Source organism: Homalodisca vitripennis, chromosome 3 (genome assembly GCF_021130785.1).
Source record: "Homalodisca vitripennis isolate AUS2020 chromosome 3, UT_GWSS_2.1, whole genome shotgun sequence".
Taxonomy (NCBI): domain Eukaryota; kingdom Metazoa; phylum Arthropoda; class Insecta; order Hemiptera; family Cicadellidae; genus Homalodisca; species Homalodisca vitripennis.
Window position 1 is genome coordinate 84,050,253 of NC_060209.1, and position 24,116 is coordinate 84,074,368.

General features: G+C 33.7%; 2 protein-coding genes across 2 annotated transcripts in view; one reads left to right on the top strand and one right to left on the bottom strand.

The window, feature by feature from the left end:
* Positions 1-12,073, top strand: part of LOC124357127 (alpha-actinin, sarcomeric-like) — a 107,751-nt gene extending 95,678 nt beyond the window's left edge. Inside the window, 7 exon segments of the mRNA XM_046808604.1 lie at positions 247-483; positions 573-657; positions 2,172-2,275; positions 4,483-4,610; positions 9,256-9,505; positions 10,157-10,315; positions 10,789-12,073. Of these exon segments, the coding sequence (XP_046664560.1) occupies positions 247-483; positions 573-657; positions 2,172-2,275; positions 4,483-4,610; positions 9,256-9,505; positions 10,157-10,315; positions 10,789-10,947 (1,122 nt within the window). The 3' untranslated portion in view covers positions 10,948-12,073.
* Positions 12,074-18,319: 6,246 nt separating this feature from the next.
* LOC124357128 (ATP-binding cassette sub-family B member 10, mitochondrial-like) overlaps positions 18,320-24,116 on the bottom strand; it is a 42,887-nt gene continuing 37,090 nt past the window's right edge. The window contains exons 11-13 of the mRNA XM_046808605.1: positions 23,276-23,310; positions 22,822-22,931; positions 18,320-18,588 (exon numbers count right to left, since the gene is read on the bottom strand). Of these exons, the coding sequence (XP_046664561.1) occupies positions 18,470-18,588; positions 22,822-22,931; positions 23,276-23,310 (264 nt within the window). The 3' untranslated portion in view covers positions 18,320-18,469. The remainder of the gene's footprint in view (positions 18,589-22,821; positions 22,932-23,275; positions 23,311-24,116) is intronic.

The following is a 24,116-nucleotide window of genomic DNA, read 5'->3' on the forward strand; positions in this document are numbered from 1 at the left end:
TGAACAATATAGATCCATTTGTACATCTTTCTTATGTATATATATATATATATATATATATATATATATATATATATATATCAGTGCTTCAGTGATGAATTTTGGACAATTAACTATCAGTGTTAGTACTTTTGATGGAGTTGGTAATGATGACTCATCTGGAATATACCTTACTGTCATATAATGGTTCAGTTCAACATTGTTCTACAGATGATGAGGAAAATTAAAGTTTGCTTGTTGTTGCAGCCTTTCAACAACTGGCTGGACGGCACCCGAGAAGATCTGGTGGACATGTTCATCGTCCACACGATGGAGGAGATCCAAGGCCTGATGGACGCCCACAGCCAGTTCAAGGCCACCCTGGGAGAGGCTGACAAGGAGTTCACCTCGATAGTGTCTCTGGTTCGGGAGGTGGAATCCACTGTACAGAAGTACCAGATCCCTGGAGGTCTTGAGAACCCGTACACCACACTGACTGCCAATGTGAGTCTTTTCTTAGCTCAAAGAGGTTGATTATTATATGTTCAATAAATTAAAAAATAAATCATAAGTAAACAAATATTTTTTTTCAGGACCTTACCAAGAAGTGGACTGATGTCAGGCAACTTGTGCCCCAGAGAGACAACACTCTACAGCTGGAACTCAGAAAACAGCAGAGTATCCTTTTACTACATATCTGTGGTTTCACTTATAGCATAAGTGCTTCGTTGCAGTAAAGGGAATCAAGAGAAGGAAGGAAGAAAGAGAAAATAGAAACAGTGCATTTTGACATACACCAGTCAAAATTTAGTGATATTATGTATTTATGTTACCCTTAAGAAATTAAAAACAAGGAAAACAGGATTTCCAAGATTGTTTAAATTCAAAAATATATTTTTTTATTAGGTGCAGTTTCAAACTGTTATTTAAAAAAATTGTTTATACGACTATTGAAGAATTTGCAATAATATGAAATGTACAAAACAATAGGAGCAGGAAAACAAATACATTGTATTAACTTTTATTAAATCCTAAGGCTACATGGAAAAATAACATTTATAAAGGAATTAATTCATAAATATACTTTTAAAGTAATAAACATGTATATAGGTATGATATGATTTTGTATGCTGAAATGTTATGAATCTTGATTGCTTTTAAGCAGTTCGAAAAATTAGAATTAATAATAAATTCACAAGTAATAATAGTTTACAAACACAGAACGTTTTTAAATGATTTGTAATGTACCCATTGTTTAGAAGTCAAGGTTATTTGACAACTTTCATACTAAGTATATTTAATACTTACTCCTTTAATCTATTCATTCACGGATCAGATTTGAAGGGAGGGTAGGATGTATTGAAAAAGCATAACATCTGGTGCCCACAATAATCTCTTTGATAGAAGAGAAATTATTCATATTGTGTGAAGAGACAGAGTTTGACATTGGAAACTAGATGTCAGCAGCACAAAGGAAAGACCAAAATCCTTGTGGTTCAAATTCCATGTAACTGTAGTAGTTTTTTGTAATTGTCATTACTATGAATGTATAATATTTACTTTTACCTAATTCTGTAAATGTCTAAATCATTATACTAGTTTTATGGGGTATTAGTGTTATAGGAGTAGGCCATATAATTATAAGAAATAGTTACATTGTCCATTGCATTGTCATAAGTGCTTAAAGACAATAAAGATTTCTTGATTTTTGGTTATCATTGGTTATCAGAGTAAATAACATTTGTTAAGAAACAGCTTACCTTGTCTGTTTCATATAATCGCTACATCTCATAAATTCTTTATACTCATTACATTCACCTTGACCTTATACATAGATAGTATGTACTAAATTTGATCATTAATTATATAATCAAAGGTTAATTGAGTTTTCTGTTATCTTGCAGCGATTATGAAACAAAAAACTAATTCTCATAAGCTTTATAAAAAATAAACTTGCAAGACATTCCCTAACTTTCCTTTACGGTTGGCAATGTTATTTGTAGTGTAGTTGCATTTAAAAACTCTAGAGACTTTACTTATAAAAACACAAATTTGATGACTGTTTACACACAAACAACATTTTACATAACAAACTTTCCAAGAAACTTAGTCACACTGAGGAATTACATCAGATAATTTGTTTAAAAAGTATGCCACAGCATTGATGTGTGTGATTCCTTGACTGTAAACAGACAATGAGATGGTTCGACGCCAGTTCGCTGAGAAGGCTAACCAAGTTGGCCCTTGGATCGAACGGCAGATGGATGCAGTTACCGCAATCGGAATGGGACTTCAAGTGAGTTTTGAAATTTCAATAATCTGTTTATCACTATATAATGTTCTATATTTGTTGTAGAGTTGCCTAAATATTTATACATAATTGCATATGATGGATGACAATCAACTAAACATTATAATTTGCTTATATGGAGGGTATCGACTAAGTTCTAAGTTTATAGTGTTGGAAAGGACTTTGTACGGCTAATAATTTCTTCTCTCAGCTGAGTGGTTTTTCATTTTACAATCAGCAATATTGTGTAAATCCCCACATGTCTCAATCATTAACGTTTTCACAGTGTCTACTAGTCTACTTATACATAATTATTCAGAATAGCGGTTTCATGTAATTTACTAATATACGAGGGCTGTTTTTTTTTTCAAGTTCCGATAGGCCATAAATAATAAACACATTGAGATAAAAAGATGATTTTATTACCAAAAGATTCGTAATTTCTTACTTATTTTTCTACGTAGTCACCAAAAATGTTGAGGCACTTGTCGTAGCGAGAGACAAGCTTTCCTATACCCTCCTCGAAGAAGTCTGCCGCCAGTGAGCTCAGGTAGACCCTTACAGTTGCTTGAAGCTCTTCGTTGTCAGCGAAGCGTCGTCCACCTAACCACGCCTTCATTTCTCGAAAGAGGTGATAGTCACTGGGCGCCAAGTCAGGACTATACGGCGGATGGTCGAAAACTTCCCATTTGAACTTTTGCAGAAGTTGTTTTGTGACATTGGCACTATGCGGTCGTGCATTATCGTGGATCAGGACCACGCCGGATGACAGCATTCCTCTCCGTTTGTTTTGTATTGCTCTCTCCGGAGGCGATGTAGAGTCTCACAGTATGATTCCTTTGTTATCGTTGTTCCCTGTTGCATGAACTCAACCAGAAGCACACCTTTTTGGTCCCAAAACACTGTAGCCATTGTTTTCCTTTTGGTCAAAGTCTGCTTGAATTTTTTGGGCTTGCTAGGGGAGTGAGTGTGCATCCATTGCTTTGATTGTTCCTTGGTTTCTGGATTTTCATACAGGACCCAAGTTTCATCCCCAGTAACAATAGACTTTAAAAAACTGTCTTTCTCGTTGTCATATCGCGTCAGAAAAGTTAGGGCTGACGCCATTCGCTTCGTTTTGTGATCCTCACTCAACATTTTGGGTACCCAACGGGCACACAATTTTCGGTACCCTAGCTCGGTGGTCACAATCTTGTACAAGGAAGACCTTGAAATGGCTGGAAATTCGGTAGAAAGTTCATCAATTGTAAACCTCCGTTTCTCCCGGATCGCTTGGTCAACTCGTTCAACCAAACTTGCAGTAGCGACCGACTTGCGTCCTTGACCGCCTTCGTCATGGACGTCTGTTCGACCTTCAGCAAATAGCCTACACCATTTTCTTATCGCGCTATCACTCATACAGTGTTCACCATACACAACACTCATTCTGCGATGGATTTCAGCAGCACTACATCCTTCAGCTTGAAGGAAACGAATCACACTTCGCAACTCACAACTGGCGGGAGAATTGATCGTAGCGGCCATCTTTACTCGCCCGTAGCTCGGCTACGACTGATGGATTGGAGCCGGCAACGGCGTTGGTTGTAGTGGGGGAGCGGCGCAATTGCACAACACGCAGCCCCGCCTCCCGCCACTACGCTGGTTATTTGGAGAAACAAACGGAACTTGAAAAAAAAACAGCCCTCGTAACATCATTTTACATCTATTTAAATAAATAGTTTATTTATTACTCTACTTTTATTAATGTTAGATTTTTATATTGTAACTTCCTGTTAATTATTAAGCTGTTTGATTATTATTGGAAACTAATTTTAAATACTATCAAAATGACAATTTTGAAGTACACCAACAAAATGGTCAATATTTTTTTCCAGTATCAATATTTTGATCTTTTCGAAGGGTAAAGTTGTTATTTTTCAAATTAAGTACTGAAATTTGACTAGTTTGTAAAAGGCAAAACATTATATACTAACACATTTGTTAATAATAATGTAAATGGGTAAAATTTTTCAAGTTAATTAGAATACTGTGTCTGAAGGAAAGTAAAAGCAACTGTAATTTATAAGTTGTGCCCCTTTTGCAATTTATCTGAATAAAGTAATTTAAATGCAGTGGAAATTTTCGAGCAATTTTAGTTTTTAGTTGTTACATCAAATGAAATTATTGGATATTTATTTGTCTTTATAAAAGACTGATTATGTTCTCTGTTGTAGGGCTCCCTGGAAGACCAACTGCACAGGCTGAAGGAGTACGAGCAAGGAGTTTACGCCTACAAGCCTCACATTGAAGAGCTGGAGAAGATCCACCAGGCTGTACAGGAGGGCATGATCTTTGAGAACAGGTAATGTTGATATTCTGGAAATGGAACTTGCTCATAAACCAAACATGCAGTGGGTGGAGTAGAAATCAGTCCGGGAAATCTTCTAGCCAGAACATTGGCAGGTGGGACAGACAGTAAAGCTTATAGAGACATTGATGATGGCGATTCATCAGCACAAAAAATAGATGATGCAAAGATTTTACAGTTGATGTAAATATTTAATCTCCGCCATTACATCAATTACACAGTTTTTTTTGTTATAGTATAACAATGATTAAAAGTATCAGTTCAATATAAGTATCTTAAATATAGTGTCTTAAGTTAATACCTAGCTGTCATTGTTATCAATTAACAACAGAATCATCAGACACTGATTAGAGAAATGGAATAAACTGAGTAAAGGTACTACACAAAGCAATATGAATTTGAAGTGAAACTTACTGAAGGTGCAGTCTGCCATACCTACATGAAGCAAATTATAGTACAGTGTGAGCTGATACACGATATAAACTAAAATGCTGACTGAAGAAGGTTGTATCGACAGAATCTACAATCTTCCTTTCTTATCTTTATTAAATCTGTTATAGTGAGAATAATTGGAAAAGAAATTATTATTAGGTTTTCTTCAATCATCCTATCAAGAATTAGTTCATAGTACTTTCATTATTCAATAATTATTAATAGATAAATTTAACCGTATCAAATAGCTCCCTAAAGGAAGGAAATCCTTGTTTGAGTTGCCTTTTTTGACATCTAGAAGCGTCATTGTTTTTAAGTTCAGTAATTATGATTATTTAGTAGACTGATAAAAGTTTGTGAAGCTGTATTAAGAAGCTGACAGGGCCTTCTTAAAATCATGTTCTTGTCCATTCGACTGTCCTATAACTCATAAGCCTCTTGATCCTAGAGACTTAGTACTATTGGTCTAAGGAAAAGCCCTATTAATTTTTGAGTTGAAATGTTTGAAAGAGCAGTCCATCCGTGTGTCCTGTATGAAAGCTGTTGTCACTACATTCTTATTTCCATAATATTGTTCACATTTTTATTCATCATAACTAATTATTATATTAGTTTTTTGTGTTATAATTTACTACTGCGCTTGACTCAAATCTCTGATAGTTATAAAATATTGAGCTCAAATTATTACCACTTACAAAACACTAACATTTGTTATTCTTATTGCCTTAATATTTCAGTATGGATGTCATTGAATTACTTTCAGCTCCCATAACTGAAACAAAATTACATGAAGAAGTAACATTATTTTTAAATGTGTTTATAAAAGTTTAAGTAATGTTTCTCTTATCATATTGTGCGTCCTTCAAAATTTGTACATTCATCACCTTAGTTGTTACACAACGACAAAGCAAGTGACAAGGTGATTCAGTCCATGTGTGTTAAAATTCGTAACAATCCAAGAGCCAAGAGCATTTACGTTCAAGGGCACCGCAAATAGCTTGGCATGAAGGTGTGTTGGCACTCGTCAGCACATACCGTAGCTTATTGTATTTGACCATGACGAGTAGCATCAACACTGAAATGTTCCTTCTGGCCAAGTATGTGGAGAAGAGTTGGCTGCTATCCCGTATGTAAACACAAAAATATGAATTCCTGTATCTTAATTGTATTAGTTAGTTTTTCAATTTTAGTAGTGATATATCTGAAGCTGGTTTAATCCAAAAACATATTCACCTCGAAATGGTTTTCATGGTTAGATAAGCTTGAGTCACATGTATCAGCCACAAGTTAGTGCAGGAGTTATTGTAATTGAAGCATGAATAAAATTAAATAATAATTTACAGTCTTCTTTTCCTGCGTCCAAAAAATATAATATTTTCTAGAGACATTTCTTTGTTGCTGAAAGTTTTCCCCAGAGTCCTTTAAACTTTACTATTACTGCATACTATTTTACTACAGATTTCACATTGTGTTGAAAATACTATTGTGAACACACCTTTCTGAAATTTTCCTATAATATGTTGTTAATCTTTTCATTTAAGAAATCACTGACATATCCTAGTATTACAGTGTACTTCTCTCATAAAACAGTATCTATATGTGCACTTAATGTATAAAATCAGGAGTGCATTAATTTTAGATGCATTTTGCAACATATTCTCCAGGTAGCTTGGAAAGTTCGGAGAGTGGAATGTAAGGTACTTTATTATAAAGTATTAAAATACATAAAAATAAAATAAAATAAGTATATGTAAATATGTACATACGTTGGTAATAAAATAAACGCGAAATTAAAATTCATACAAAAGTGACCAGAAGAATTAAATGCAAAATGTTTGTTTAACTCTGATGCAAAAAGCTTATTGCAAGGTTTGAATGAGTGCCTATAAAAGTTCATTAAAATTTTGTTTTGCTGTCACTGATGCTAGTCAGGAAGAACAGTAAGTATTAAGTATGAGCACTTCAGATCAGATCTAACCAGTCTCTGTTTCATCACTTCTCATTCATTATCATTTTACTTGTTCATCCATACATCATTTTTCTTATGTTAGGTCTTCACAGATGAGTTGCTTGTCAGTCATCCAAGCATGAAACTGTCTAAGCACAAACTTTCTTTTATTTTTCTACTGTAGATATCATTGTTATAGTCAGTGAATCTGTATGTTACTGAAAAACATGCTTTGTCTAATAGAAAAATGATGGTAATTAATATAATAAGAAAATATTAAATTTTACTCATTCTAACAATACTGATCTATTGAGATTATCAGGATTATAAATAAATCAATACATAAACACGTACACTAGAGTTTTGCTTATACAAAGTAGACAATAGTTGGAGTAAATTTCATTAGAGTATGTAATTGGCGTGATGAAGACCATTTTACATCCCCAGTGTCTTTACTCTTATAAACTACATACCAAATATAGTTGAGTAAGGGAGAGTTGAAAGAATGCCACACATTGGTTAGTTCATAGTGCATTAAGATGCACTATGCATTGGTATCCTGATTATCATGTGAATTATGAATTCTGTTAATATAAGAAATGGTATGAGTAGGGTTTTCAACCCTAAGTGAACTAAATAAGATTATATAACTTTCACAGAAAAAATAAAAACTACTGCATCCATAATTGCAATGATCAGTCAGACATGTTTTATATAGCATGAACATAGAGATATGTTTTCTTTGGGGTATCAGGAACGTCTAGGACAGATATTTCAGGATCATTTCATTTTATGGAAAACCATAAAAAAGGAAATGGAATATGAAAGGACCCACGGATAAATCTGTCATCAACTTGGTATATGAATATTCATCATAGTGTATCGTGCAATAACCAGACTGTTTAGAAAGTTGAAAATATTTCTGTATATATGTAGCAAATCTGTATATAGAAAAATGTCAATAATGTATAATAGTTGTTTAACAACTTATGTGAAACTATTATTACGAGATTGATATATTTATTACCTATCTGCATGTGTGTTAAATGCTAATATTCTATTAGCTATTTTGGCATGTTCCTTTATTAATTAGTTATAGCAAATGTAGATGTTTTTTGTTTAGATATGGGTAGGAGTGATTGTTTTTGAAGTTGGAATGGGGTTGGATAGAAATTATTTTTACTCTAAAAATTCTGAGACATAGATGGGTAAAATTTTCTCCTGTCATTCAATTTGTTAAAATTTTGCTTCTTGATTTATGAGGGAATATAAATTACAAATTTTAATACATGTACATTTTAAATGAAATTATGTTTTAGAAATGCTTATAATTTATCCCAAAAATATAAGCAGCTATATAAAAAGTAGTAGAAATATGCATACTATTGTACAAACTTTTCCATTTCTTACTTCCCTTAATTATATTTTCTACTTGTGAATAGTGAATTGAGGCAATTGATGTTAGATTTATGATAATGTGGTGATTTTAGCCATCTTCATCTTAATCTTATATGTAGAGAAAGTTAAAACATGAAATATGGAACTGAATAAATTTAAAAACTGGTATTAATATGACTTCGTCAGAGAAGTAAACATTAATTTTTCTCAATCATAATAAATTCTGACTTTTTAAATGTTAGTTATATGTATCTATTTTGTTACTATTTGAATTTTTGTTAAATTTAGCACAAACATTCTTTAATCACTGCCATTGTAAATAATTTAAGAATTTGTAAATAACTAGTAGAATATATATTTTTATTTTTTTTTTAACATTGAATTAGTTTATAGCGATACTGATATGCACGCCAAATTGCAATAGACAATAGACAATAATCACATAATGCAACACCATTATATAGAGCTGTGAATTATTCAAGGAAACAATTGACAGATAAAAGGCAAACACAACATTATAGGACCAACATTTTTAAATAACTATAAATGATCATCAAAATCATTTGATGAATTTTGCTAGAGCAATTTCAGATCATTCTGTGTTTCATAAATAATACTGGATAAAACATTATAATGTGTTCATTAACATATTCACATCCATTTACTGTTTTGGGATCAGACTCACCCTTCTTTTATTCCATCCATGCAATTACATATTTTATTATGATATAATTATAAATACAAGACTATGAAACATTATTTTTTTGACAGGCAAAAAAAGTTGCCATTGTGATTGTTACCCCATAACCAATTGATGCCAACAGTCTGGTGGATGGAAATAAACTGAGGAGATTGTTGCAGGTACACACAATACACGATGGAGACTTTGCGAGTGGGTTGGGAACAGCTTCTCACTTCCATCAACCGCAACATCAATGAAGTTGAGAACCAGATCTTGACCCGAGACTCTAAGGGCATCACCCAGGAGCAGCTCAATGAGTTCCGAGCGAGCTTCAACCACTTTGACAAGAACCGCACCGGCCGACTTGCTCCTGAGGAGTTCAAGAGCTGTCTGGTCTCCCTGGGCTACAGCATCGGCAAGGACAGACAAGTAAGGTTCATCCTTCTCACTCATGGATGGGAGTGGGTAGGAGTTTTATTTACTACCAATACATCAACCACCAGAGATTTTCCCCACCTTTTAATTTTTATAAACTTTGTTTTCTCATTGTTTTATATATTGATATCCAAATCAAATGAGATTTAATACATGTGTTTCCTTTAATTGTAGCTGTAAGTACTGTAATTAAGTTAATATAGTGAAGGAGTTCACAAAAAATCACTTAATCCATTTTCTTCCAGAGCTTACATATAAAATTCAACGTCTTGAAACTAGAATCAAAGGTTATCAGAAAAGTCTTCACTTTGATTTTTTATAATCGCTGGACACCTTATGCTTCTCAATTAATCACTTTCTTAGTTTAACATATAATATTCTACAAACATTTCAAGTCTTCTATGTGTGCCTGAAATGTGGAGACCGGGTGGTCCTACCGGTGTTTGTTTGTTTGTGTTAAGTAACTGAAATTGAATTTTGTCAAGGCTAATGTATGTAATGTGGTATTATCCTCTGATGATGGTACCTTATTACAGAAATGTATAAGCAATTTTAATATTGGATTGTATGACAAGGTATGTTTCAGCCTAGAATTGTTGTAAACAAATGAAAATTTGTTTTAACTCAGGTGTTTATGTATTTTAGGGAGAGATAGACTTCCAGCGTATCCTAGCTGTAGTCGACCCGAACAGCACTGGTTATGTCCACTTTGATGCGTTCTTGGACTTCATGACTCGGGAGTCTACCGACACAGACACTGCAGAACAGGTCATTGACTCATTCCGCATCCTCGCTGCAGACAAGGTGAGTTTCTCTTATGTTCGTGCACCTCATGATATAAGCAAGTTTCAAGACAGATTTTGAAAGTAAATGGAAGTTTTCGTTTACAACGGTAAAGTCAGAACTTCCATTTTGTTAGTATAATACCTATTTGCTGTAAGATTGGTTTGAGATTATTCTTTCTTTATACTCAACTTTATTCTGGACAAAACAATTTGGATTATTGGACAAAATATACAACAAAATTAGACTTATCTCTATGCAAATGAATTAATAATGACACAAAAAACATAAATTAATATCTTAATATCTACTACAAAAAGTTGACAAAATCTAAGAGAAATTTTTTGGGTGGAATAATTTGAGATTTTTTTCTGTGACTGAAAATGTTGAAAATTTTGGGTCAGTGAGTTTTTGGTGGTATTATTCAACTTTATTATAGTGAAATGTATAGTATTTGTTATTCAGTGTTTGATTGACCTGTATCTGTAATCCAGCCATACATCTTACCGGATGAACTGCGGCGAGAACTGCCGCCCGACCAGGCTGAGTACTGTATCCAGCGCATGCCCCCATACAAGGGCCCCAACGCTGTCCCCGGGGCTCTAGACTACATGTCCTTCTCCACGGCGCTGTACGGGGAGTCTGACCTGTAGACGTCCTCCACGCCACAACCAAGCTCGACAATATCTACTCACTAATATTGGTGCCTTTTTTTTTGTAACCACTTGTAGCGTTTAGGTTAGAATTGTTAATTGTATTTTTTTAACCTAAGCGTGTACATGGGCTTTACTTGTGTTGTATTCTACCAAAGGCCGTATTTGGTATTGAAGGTGAAGTCGGGGTGGTGACACCAGCTTCTGTACTTAAAAAGCAGCCAAAATTGCTCAACTTGTCACCACCCGTAAGCATTGTGTAGTTATTGTAAAGTTAAATCTAGACATATATTCTTAATAAAACATTGTAAAAACATAAATAATAAAATTACCTTTTTTAATTCCAATTTCTTGGAAATAACCACACTTGTAAGTATTTTCGCACATTTTAGAATTTTCTTCATCTTTATGGTCTGTTCATTTTATTAATGAATTATGTTATTTATATTTTGTCTATAATGGTAAACAAATTTAACTAACATCGTTATAATTTTAGAATAATTTTGATTATAGTTTATTTATTTTATTTAGGTTATGTCTGGTTTTATTTCTGTAAGTTTAGTTTATAAAAATATATCTTATAAGCCATAGTGAATCTCAACTACAAGGCATGAAGCCTAGCCTTTGATACCAAACCAAAAATGTCCTCTGCGGCAGTAAAATCGAGCTGAACGAATCGAAAATTACTTCTTTTTATTGTAAACAAGTTCCTTTTATTTTTTAAGTTGTACTGACAACTTGAAATTACTTGTACAGCAGCACTGATGTTTTTCTTGCCAGGTATTTACTTATAAGATACGAGTAACTATCTCACATTAATTTGCACTGCCATCGAAGGGAATCAATCTTGAATGGAAAACTGAAAATCAAACCAAATTATTTATTTATTATTTAACGTCTACTGGTTTGATGATTTGGTTTTGATTTTATGTATGTGTATTTTGAGATTATGTAAAGTTAGATTATTGGAATGAGTTTATTTGATGTTAATAAAGATTTACAATATTTACACAATTCATTTACTTTAATACATTATGGTTTCCAGTACATTTCTGATCTAGTCATTGTAGTTTTGGGATCTGTACAAACATACCAAAAGAGAAATTAAATGGAACTTGGTGCAGTATGTTCTTGCTTTCTTCTATTAGTGTGTTCTGATCTCTTCTTATTATTGTGATAACTTATGTTTAGAATTATTGCCGACTGAACTGACACTAAGCTGAGGCAGAAGACAAAACATTGGTGTAACAATTTAATAAATCCCAGACCATAATTTGAAATATGTGTCCAAAGAAACTTTCATTGTGAGCGATTGAAAAGTTTATTTTCAAAAGTGTATCAACAAAGTGTTATACATATTATATATGTATACAAAACTAAATACTAGAAATATAAAATTGGATAGAGCAGCTTTTTGTCAGATTAGTGCTCTTCTCCTTAAAACAGCAACACTATTGTTGAAGAAAAGTGGAATATTTTATGCTTACTGAAAACTTTATAAGTAAACCAAGCGAGTATGAGAATTGAATTTTCAGTTATAAAGAACATTATTGTAAATGGAACTCGTAATACACTAAAATAATAACTAAAAAGTTGTAAATAAATCAATTGTAAAAAATAACACCAATTTATTAATTTATTATTTTGTTCTATATTTTGATGACAGCAAAATTAAAAATGAATTGGTGGCAATTTTAGCTCAAATTTTCTAATTTTACATAATATTATGGCATTCCACAATATCAGATATAACATGGTTTTCCATGATTTGAATAGAGTTTTTACATGACATCAAGATTAAATCTTGTTTTAAAAAGATATATCATTACGGTATTAGTTCTAGCATGTATAACTTTCACATTTAGTGGTTACAAAAACAATATGAGAAAAGAGATGGTGGAGAATTTTGAAATTGCTCACATTGCTGGTCCGAAAACCACACATGAAGTGAGAATGACGCTAACATTATACATAGAAAGAAGTTCTCGAACAGAACTAATTTAAGCCTTATATAAATACCAGCAAACCAACTGCCTACTGTGAAGTCAGGTCATGTTGATAACCAAAAATAAAAAAGTTAACTCGGAAACTTATAAATAAATATAAATTTGGTCATAAAAATTTAAGACCTGATAAATAAAATTTAGGTAATGATCTGCAGCATTGTTACGCACAGTGGAGAATTTGCGTGGAGCGAGATTGGAGTGCATTGAAGGGGATTAGATCAAATTGTAAATATGTGTAAGTAAAATCTGTTTATGGCCTCAGTCCAGTTATTTTTTTAGCTATACCTCGTAGAGTCGAAACGGATTAGTGATAAAATGTATTTTCTGTGTTTAGTGTTGAAATTTATTTAATTTGATAACTGCAGTTTTATATTGTTGCATAAATTACTATCAAAAAGTATTTTGTCAGAATATCATTGAAAAGTGCAGGATCAAATTATTGTTGAAAGCACACTTGGGAACTGCAGAAGTGACCTGAGTGTTTGCCTAAATAATTTTGCAAGCATCAGCATGAAGTGGCTTTCAAGTTACTCACGTTTTCGACTTCAAGGTGAAATTCAGAACGAACATATTTTCCTTCGACGTTGATATATTCGTGATCCTAAAATGTATAGTTTAGTGACACTTCTTTTTACTCATCATCATTGAAGATTTTAATTTAATATAACATATGTATTGCATTAGGTTTGTTTCCAGTCATGTTTCAAATTCGATAACAAAAGGAACCTTACAAGACTTTTCTTCTGATCAAATAACACTGTTATACTTTTAAACTCAAACTTAATCTTTATTTTTATTTCATGAACAAGTAGCATTGAATAGCAAAATACAAGTACTAAGATTATAATTTGATATTCTATAATCACAGGTTCATGCAACATAAAATTGTTGTATCCATGAGGAGATTTAGCCAGGAAAGTTTTAATAGTAGAGTTTAGTCTCCTACACTGCCTGATATGGTACTCGAAGAGAGAGTGAATTTCTTGATCTTCATTTGAGTACGCTGTAACACAGTGACAGCTGAAATCTGATATATGTGTGTGAAGAGACAAAACAACATTGAAACAAGTTCACTAGGCATACTCATTTGCTCAATGTACTGTTGAACAAGGGAGCCGAAGTTGCACATCAAAGCGGATGGTACCCACTATGTCTTACCAGCCAAATTAGTCGTACGGGACACAGTTTTTAAGGGAACAATCCGTTAACTCTGAGGAGTTATCTCAGCTCAGATTACTGGGTAAAGCTGTGAGTTATCACACTTGCTTTTAGACATAGGAGACGGGAAATTATAGGAATTCGGGGGATGGAACTTTAAATATTTAGGAAAATTTCTGCGGGGATGTTCAAGAAGACTTCAACAGAAAAGTTTTATAAGGACACACACATACAATTTGTTCTATAGAAACATCATAGCTCATGGAATAATTGATCATAACTCCTTTAGAGACTCTGCAACATACATTGACAATCTTTTATTGGAACTGCTCTCTACTGAGGTTCTAAAGTATCAATCTATGGATTCACTGTAGAACCAAAAGATGCTGTTCACTATCCTGTTAAAATGTTTATAAAATCTTAACCTGCCAGGAATTTCACCTCACAACGTGGATCTCCAATAATGTTGCTATATAACCTCATCCTCCTTAACTATGCAATGGCAGACAACTAAGTTAAAACTTTGGTAGCCTTTATTCACTGGCTGTGGGAAAGATGAAACATTTTTAATATCCTGTATTTCCGTGATTCCTTCAGACCATGAGTTTCAATTTAAAAGAATACAGTTCTATCAAACCCTGTTTTTCTATGACAGTGAGTTTATGAAAGTTGAGGGCAATTGTTATAAATAGCTGGAGTGGATTTAAGAGCCCACGGTCAGCTGTGTGTAGCCTGTACTCGTATACGCACTTCTGACAATATGAAAATTGAGTTTAGTTCACCTTCCTCTTAGTGCAGCATCTTAATTGTTCACCTGATGAGACAATGAGAATACTTCTTCACCTAGATTATTCTTGCATATGTATTTTTCTGCCATATATTACAAAGATAAACTTAATGTTAAAAAGAAAACACTACATTCTAAATTTGAAAACGGTGATCCAACATTAATAGTTCAATACCATCCAGGGCTTCACAAAATTAATAATATTCTTAAAATAGCATTTAATACCTTACAAAATTCTAGTTCAACTAATGATATTTTTAAAACAACTCCTAGAGTAATCTTTAAAAGACCTCCTATTCTTAAAGATTTATTGGTCAAACCTTAATTACCAATGAAAAAGCAATACAAAAACTATATTTTGTAATCTAGGTGTCTCTGATGTAATAATGTAAAGAGTTCATTTTGATTTTCATCGTTGACTTATGTAACCCTTCAGACTAACATGACTCCAGAGTCCAGGAGTTATGTCTATGATAGCGTTAGATTCCAGGCACACTAAGAGGAAGGAGAACTGTAGCTAAACCCAACATTCACATTGAATTAACGCCTTCAATGTATAGATCTGACAATCTGGTGAATCTATAATGAGTGGGTCACACAAAAATGACATGTAAAGGGAAGTTTTTAGATGATAAACTTATAAATATTAATAACTGACTCATTTATTACAGTAACTAACATACAGTGGTAAAAATTCAAACAAGTTTATGTTTTGATCCCAAGCATGGGTATTCAGTTAGTGCTAAATAAAGATACGTGTTTACAGATAACTGTTAAATAAAAAAAAATATAAAACTTATTGTAAACTTAGATTTAAGGAAAAACTTTCAACCATCCCCACAGTTACCGGCTGAGTGGTTCTGCATGAGATAGGTGCATCAACCGACAGCTGATAATAACTATTATCATATATATGCACTAAACAGAATGCATCATTGGATTTAGCAGCATGATTTTAAATTGCAATTTATATTAGTTGTAATTGTACAGGATGTGTCAACTTTTACACAAATGTCAACTAGGCACAGATCACATTAACTTCATGCGATGCCATTTGAGAAGTACTTAACAAATGTCAAATAGGCACAGATCACATTAACTTCATGCAATGCCATTTGAAAAGTACTACATAAAATGTCAAATAGGCACAGATCACATTAACTTCATGCGATGCCATTTGAGAAGTACTTAACAAATGTCAAATAGGCACAGATCACATTAACTTCATGCAATGCCATTTGAAAAGTACTTACATAAATGTCAAAGTAGGCACAGATCACATTAACTTCATGCAATGCCATTTAAGAAGTACTTACATAAATGTCAAAGTAGGCACAGATCACATTAACTTCATGCAATGCCATTTGAAAAGTACTTAACAAATGTCAAATAGGCACAGATCACATTAACTTCATGTGATGGCATTTGAGAAGTACTTAACAAATGTCAAATAGGCACAGATCACATTAACTTTCATGTGATGGCATTTGAGAAGTACTTAACAAATGTCAAATAGGCACAGATCACATTAACTTCATGCAATGCCATTTGAAAAGTACTACATAAAGTCAAATAGGCACAGATCACATTAACTTCATGCGATGGCATTTGAGAAGTACTTAACAAATGTCAAATAGGCACAGATCACATTAACTTCTTGTGCAATGGCATTTGAGAAGTACTTAACATAAATGTCAAATAGGCACAGATCACATTAACTTCATGCGATGCCATTTAAGAAGTACTACAAATGTCAAATAGGCACAGATCACATCAACTTCATGTGATGCATTTGAGAAGTACTTTAATAAATGTCAAGTAGGCACAGATCACATTAACTTCATGTGATGCCATTTGAGATAGTACTTAACATAAATGTCAAATAGGCACAGATCACATTAACTTCATGCAGATGCCATTTGAGAAGTACTACAAATGTCAAATAGGCACAGATCACATTAACTTCATGCGATGCCATTTTAAGAAGTACTTAACAAATGTCAAGTAGGCACAGATCACATTAACTTCATGCGATGCCATTTGAAAAGTAACTTAACATAAATGTCAAATAGGCACAGATCACATCAACTTCATGTGCAATGGCCATTTGAAAAGTACTTACATAAATGTCAAATAGGCACAGATCACATCAACTTCATGTGATGGCATTTGAGAAGTACTTAACAAATGTCAAATAGGCACAGATCACATTAACTTCTTGTGATGGGCATTTGAGAAGTACTTAACAAATGTCAAATAGGCACAGATCACATTAACTTCATGTGATGCCATTTGAGAAGTACTTAACAAATGTCAAATAGGCACAGATCACATTAACTTCATGCAATGCCATTTGAAAAGTACTACATAAAATGTCAAATAGGCACAGATCACATTAACTTCATGCGATGCCATTTAAGAAGTACTTAACAAATGTCAAATAGGCACAGATCACATTAACTTCATGCAATGCCATTTGAAAAGTACTACATAAATGTCAAATAGGCACAGATCACATTAACTTCATGCGATGGCATTTAAGAAGTACTTAACAAATGTCAAAGTAGGCACAGATCACATTAACTTCTTGCAATGGCCATTTGAAAAGTACTTAACAAATGTCAAATAGGCACAGATCACATCAACTTCATGTGCAATGGCATTTGAGAAGTACTTAACATAAATGTCAAATAGGCACAGATCACATCAACTTCATGTGATGGCATTTGAGAAGTACTTAACAAATGTCAAATAGGCACAGATCACATTAACTTCATGTGATGGCCATTTGAAAAGTACTTAACAAAATGTCAAATAGGCACAGATCACATCAACTTCATGTGCAATGGCATTTGAGAAGTACTTAACATAAATGTCAAATAGGCACAGATCACATTAACTTCTTGTGATGGCATTTGAGAAGTACTTAAAAATGTCAAATAGGCACAGATCACATTAACTTCATGCAATGCCATTTGAAAAGTACTACATAAATGTCAAATAGGCACAGATCACATCAACTTCATGTGATGGCATTTGAGAAGTACTTAAAAATGTCAAATAGGCACAGATCACATTAACTTCATGCAATGCCATTTTAAAAGTACTACATAAATGTCAAATAGGCACAGATCACATTAACTTCATGTGATGGGCATTTGAGAAGTACTTAACAAATGTTAGGCACAGATCACATACTAAAAGTACTACATAAATGTCAAATAGGCACAGATCACATTAACTTCATGCGATGCCATTTAAGAAGTACTTAACAAATTTCAAATAGCACCAGATCACATTAACTTCATGCAATGTCATTTGAAAAGTACTACATAAATGTCAAATAGGCACAGATCACATCAACTTCATGTGATGGCATTTGAAAAAAAATTGTATATAGGATTTAAATAAAAAACTTACATAAAACTTAAATATGATATATTTTGTTCTTTCACCTACGTTAAAACTTTATGCAATAACAATATACTTCTTCATAATAAACTATAAAGTATAAAACAAAACAATAACAAAGATCACTTTGTACATAGTCAAGCGGCTGAAGAAGAAATCATCATGATTGGAAAGTTTGATGTCTAACTAATTTGCTGAAAGCGCCTTCACATTCTGCCATCAATTCTTCGTATGTGCCTATCTCCACCACTCGGCCTCCAGAGAGAACTGCTATTTGATCTAGAACAGTCAAAAACAGAGTCAAAATATTTTTTAAGTAATTGTTTGGTTTCCACAACATGGATATTAACGAGTTTTTCGCATCCGTTGCTGACGGGCAAGGTCCTCGGCCATCTGACCCTAAAGTACGCCCCTCGCGAAGGCAAAGCCCAGCAGCATCAATGGTGTTGGCGCCTGTTGTTGAGGATGAGCTTCACCTAATTATCCAGCAGCTCCCAGCCAAAAAGTCAAACGACCTTAATCTGATGTCCCCATGGCTCATTAAAAAATGCTGCAAGCATTTAGTGAGACCCTTAACTGAATTAGTAAATTATTCATTCCAAACAGGAGTGTTCCACTCTCTCCTCAAAATTGCAAAAGTGGTTCCAATTTTAAAGAAAGACGATCCAGCCTCTATAAATAACTACCGGCCTGTCTCAATTTTGCCAGTATTCAGCAAAATTTTTTGAAAAGCTTTTTCTTATAAGAATGCTTCACTTTTTGGACAAATACAATCAGCTCTCAAATGAACAGTTTGGGTTCAGAAAGGGTAAATCGACAACCGACGCAGTCGTTGGTCTTGTCGATATGATTGTAGAGGGGATTGAATGTCGGAACCACTCAATGAGTGTGTTCCTGGATCTGTCCAAAGCATTCGACTGCGTTGACCACAATATACTGCTCGACAAACTTGAGTCCCACGGCATTCGAGGCGTGCCTTTTAAATGGCTTAGCTCATTTCTAAGCCACAGATCCCAAGTTGTCCAGATATCAAATAAATCATCCAAACCAATAGACCTTACATATGGAGTCCCCCAGGGGTCTATCCTCAGTCCTGTGCTTTTCCTGCTTTATGTCAACGACATAGAATCATCGCTTCTGCATGGAAGAACAGTGCAGTTTGCAGATCATACGACTCTTTTTTTCAATGCAAGATCAAGCGTTTTGGAAAGTTTTGGAACAACAGGCTTTTGTTGATATCAACAACTGTGTCCAATACTTCAACAGCCTCAACCTCACAATAAACTCTTCAAAAACCAACGTTTTAAATTTTTCTTTGCGCACTGCGGGCAACCAGTGCGGACCTGCCATCTTGATGGCTGACTCCGCACTGGACAAAGTCTACTCTTCAAAATTCCTTGGAATGTACCTTGATCGAGGACTGACATGGAATGTGCACATTGATCATGTTTGCGCCAAAATCTGCTCAGGCATCTTTGTTCTGAGGTCTTTAGCAAAATACTGCCCGAGTCAGGTACTGATTACGGCGTATTATGGCTTGATATACCCCCACCTGGCCTATGGAGTGATCCTTTGGGGAGCTTGCGCTAACACTCAGTTCCAAAGAGTTTTCAGACTCCAAAAAAAAAGCAATTCGAATCATCGCTAAAATCAAATTCAGAGAGTCGTGCAGGCAAGTTTTCAAGAAATTGCAGCTGTTGACTCTGCCATGTCTCTACATATTGGAAACAACTATGTTTTGTGTGAATAAATGTACCTTAACCAGAGGACAAGACATACACATGTATGAGACACGTGGCAGAGAAAACTACCGAACTGGTAGACACAGAACGGTGGTTTATGAACGCCTGCCTTCACAAGCGGGTGTTCAATTCCTCAACAGACTGCCCAATCCAATCAAAGATGCTCCAACGCCAAAGGCGTTTAAGACTCGCCCTAAAACGCTTCTTGGTGTCTCAAGCGTTTTATAATGCAGGTGAGTTTTTGGCTTTCAACTGGGAGGCCGCCCAATTTGAAGAATGACACCGCTGTTCGAAGTGGGTTGCATTGGCGATGAATGAAAGAGGTGTGACTTTAAACATTGTATGTCTGTATGTGTATTATAGTATGAATGACTGAAATTTTAGGATATTATTATTAATTGACGTTTGCCATACGATGTATTATTGTCTCAGCAATAAAACAGATTTGATTTGATTTGATTTGATAAAAACTGTTGACAGTAGTTGGGAGAACTGCTACATGGTCTGATGCATCAGACTTTAGATTTGAGTTGGATATAAAGCAGGTTCGAATCCTGTATGTAATTGTTGGTACTCTCCATAAGTATTATACTTTATATGTATAAATTCTCTCATGTTCTGTTTAATAATATCTTCACACGGGCAGTGGCCTATAGGAACAAAAGAATAATAATACCAAAACAAGACAGTTATATCCTTTAAGAAATTTAACCTTTCTATTAATATTTGGATAAAACTATGATTTATTATAGTTTATTACTATAATTTTCATACACATCTTTATTATGAGTAGTGTTGGAAAGTATGGGCAGGAGTTTGAACAAATATGCAATACAGATCAGTCAATTATGCCAAATGTAAAAGTACTACACTGGCTGTGCTAAAATCAGATGGAAAAATTACATAGATGAAAATATTGATGTTACTGTAAGGTTTGGCTTAGATTTTAGTATCTGCCCATCCACATGGACCTGTATGAGGATCTAATCAAACAAAATAAGGAGATAGGATTGTACAATAAGGTACAAGGTGAACAGTACTGATAAAAACTGCATTGGTTGCAGACAGGATTCAACACACAGATTCAAAGTCCGACCTCAGATTGTAAAACCACTGGCTCTCTGATTGCTTTATTATTCAGATCTGTTTGTGAGGGAGTGTTCACACCCCTCTCCCCCAACCAGTATTCATCTGCTTTAGCAGTGAAACTATAGATGAGCCACTTTGAAAGTGACCTATTAAGTGAACAGTGCGGGGAGGGTATGAGAGAGATGTGGAAAGGAGAAGAAGCACGGACTCACTTTCCCCTCCACATTCCTTACCAACCAATCAGTTGCCACTTTACCACTTGTAGGGTATGTGTTACATAACAGCTGATTTAAAAACTTAGTAATAATAACAACAGCTGTTAACAGTAAACATTAGCTTAAATACTTCTTAATTATTACTGACATATTAAATAGATGCAATGCACTATTCTTAACATAGATAATATTTTTTATTATGTAACAACGAGAATAACAAAACAAAGCGTAATGCTTCAAAACACAAACACAGGGAAGCAAAGCAACAGCAATAAATATATCAAGCAATGAAAATGGGCATGGCGGTAGGCGTGGTCAAGCTCCTACTACTCCCCCCCCCCCTTATGCGCAAGAGATCTTCGCACAGATCGCTTTCAATGCGGCTCATCTATAATACACACTTTCCAGTATCACACACATCATGTTTCTTTGTGTATTACAACCTTATCTACAAAACAATTGGTGAGCTTTGTACAGAGGTAGTGTTTCCATTACAATGTGGTTCCATTAAGTTGTGTGGTTCTGAAAAAATTAGGATTTTAAGAAATGTAGGCAAGAGAGGATAATCTGGATATTTTGGTTACATAGAGAAGAGGATATTTTGGAGAATTCCATAATTTATTTTCTGGTTTAGAACAAGTGAGTCTTTTAGTACTTCAATAAAAATCTTGGTTAAAATACTCAACAATTACTGAAAATACTTTGTGACGATATTATTACAAAAAATAATAATCAAATCAATTAGTTCAGGTACAGCTAAGTTTCTTTTAACTGCCAGCCTATACCACACATTATAGTTTGCACATGTAGTTACAGACTAGCTAGAATTCTACATGAAACCATCAGTTAGGTCGGTACACATGCTGCACAGTTTCCAATAGTTTGATTTTAATAACATTAGTATTAGGTGATCAATATTTTTAAAATTAAGTGCTCTTGGGGGGAGAGACTATTTGGCACCACCCTGTCGGTGTGCTTCTGCTCTTTCAATTAAAACGAGTATTTCACAACTGTAGAAACCAAGATGGGATTTTTCGCTACTGTAAAGACCAGTGGGGTGTAGCCCAGAAGGATTTTCAAACTAAGAATAGGCCAATATTCATCCCAGGTACTGTAACAATATCCATGTAAAATTTAAGTAAAATATACATATATATTTGTTTAACAGTTTTTCTTTCAAATTTAAATAATTAAAAATCTGTCAAAGTTATGTGTGATTTGTTATGTGTTAAAACAATTTACTTTCCGAAAACACCCCACGTATTTACGGGATAATTACACATGCTCTAAAAACCAAGCCAACAAAAATACTTGTTGTATTGCTATTGTTTGATTATTCATACTTTAGGATTGACCTAAAGTTCATGTTACTAATATTATAGTTAAACAGCTTGCACTTATAACAAACAATGTTATAATTTAAGAGTATGATTGGTATATTTATTACTGCCTAGAAACAAACTTACCAGCATTTTTAATAGTAGAAAGCCTATGAGCAATAGTAAGCACAGTTCTACCCTTCATGATCCTCTCTAAAGCTTCTTGCACTAAATGTTCACTCTCTGCATCTAAAGCACTGGAAAACAAGACACCATCGTAATATTGAAAATGTAATAAGTAAATAAATTGATCAACACCACACTGGTAGTGTTGATCAACAACAGAACATATTCACTTACACTATTACATTATTAACATAAATTTGAGTCTACATTGTGGTCTGGAATTTACAAATAGGTTTAATATTATAGAAGTAAAATTTATTAAAAACTGAAATGTAATTTAAGATCCAAAGACATACAGTCTATTTTAAGCAATTAAAATCATAACCTACGAGTATATCTTGAATAATTGTGTAATAGGTCATCCCATTCTTATGATAAGAATTATAATAAAATATAGAAATTGTTTTAATATTACCTTGTGGCCTCATCCAAAAGCAAAATCCTTGGATTCTGTCAACAAATCAATTGTTTCAATAAGTAAGTAAAACAGGAATTTACATTTAGTTTGTATTTTACAACAAATGATAAAGAAACATAACATATTCAAACTAGATATTTATCCAAATAAATTCACTGTAACAGTAGAGGTTTAAATTTTTGGCAACTTGCACTTAAGTTAAATGATACAAAATTGACTAATTACTTCTCACCAAAGCCCTCTTAAACAAATAATTATATTATGGTATAATTTAATTCAATTTCAATACTGATTCATGCAGTATATCAACCTTTAAAATAATGAAACAACAAATTATTATGTCGCTAGGTAGAACTCGGGTACGGTACTGAGTTTTTCAATCAACTTGTGGATGCAAAATATATTAGGATCTACTCATTTTTTTTAAATTGAGGCTGGTTTTAGGTTTTATATACATCAATTCTACTGTGACAATTCATCATGCATAATGTTGAAATCATGCTGCTAAACCAACTAACTGTGATTGGATAGTGAGTATATAAAGGTGGCAAGTTAAACTGAAATATTATACATGCAACACTGGATCAACAACCTGATATTCTTCAGCTGAAAAATACCACTGTTAGGGAAATCACTTTTATTTAAGTTTCTGTTGTATTTTATTTTCCCAAAATGTTGATAAGTGGTATTGTTTTAGCCCATTATTAGTGAATATTTTTTTACAAGTTGTTTTTTTTCCAGAAGTATACGCCATGCAGCTTATTTGCTCATATCTTTTATAAACAGCTATACAAATGATAATAATTAAGTAAATTTTCCAGTGTATGAGTATGTTTCT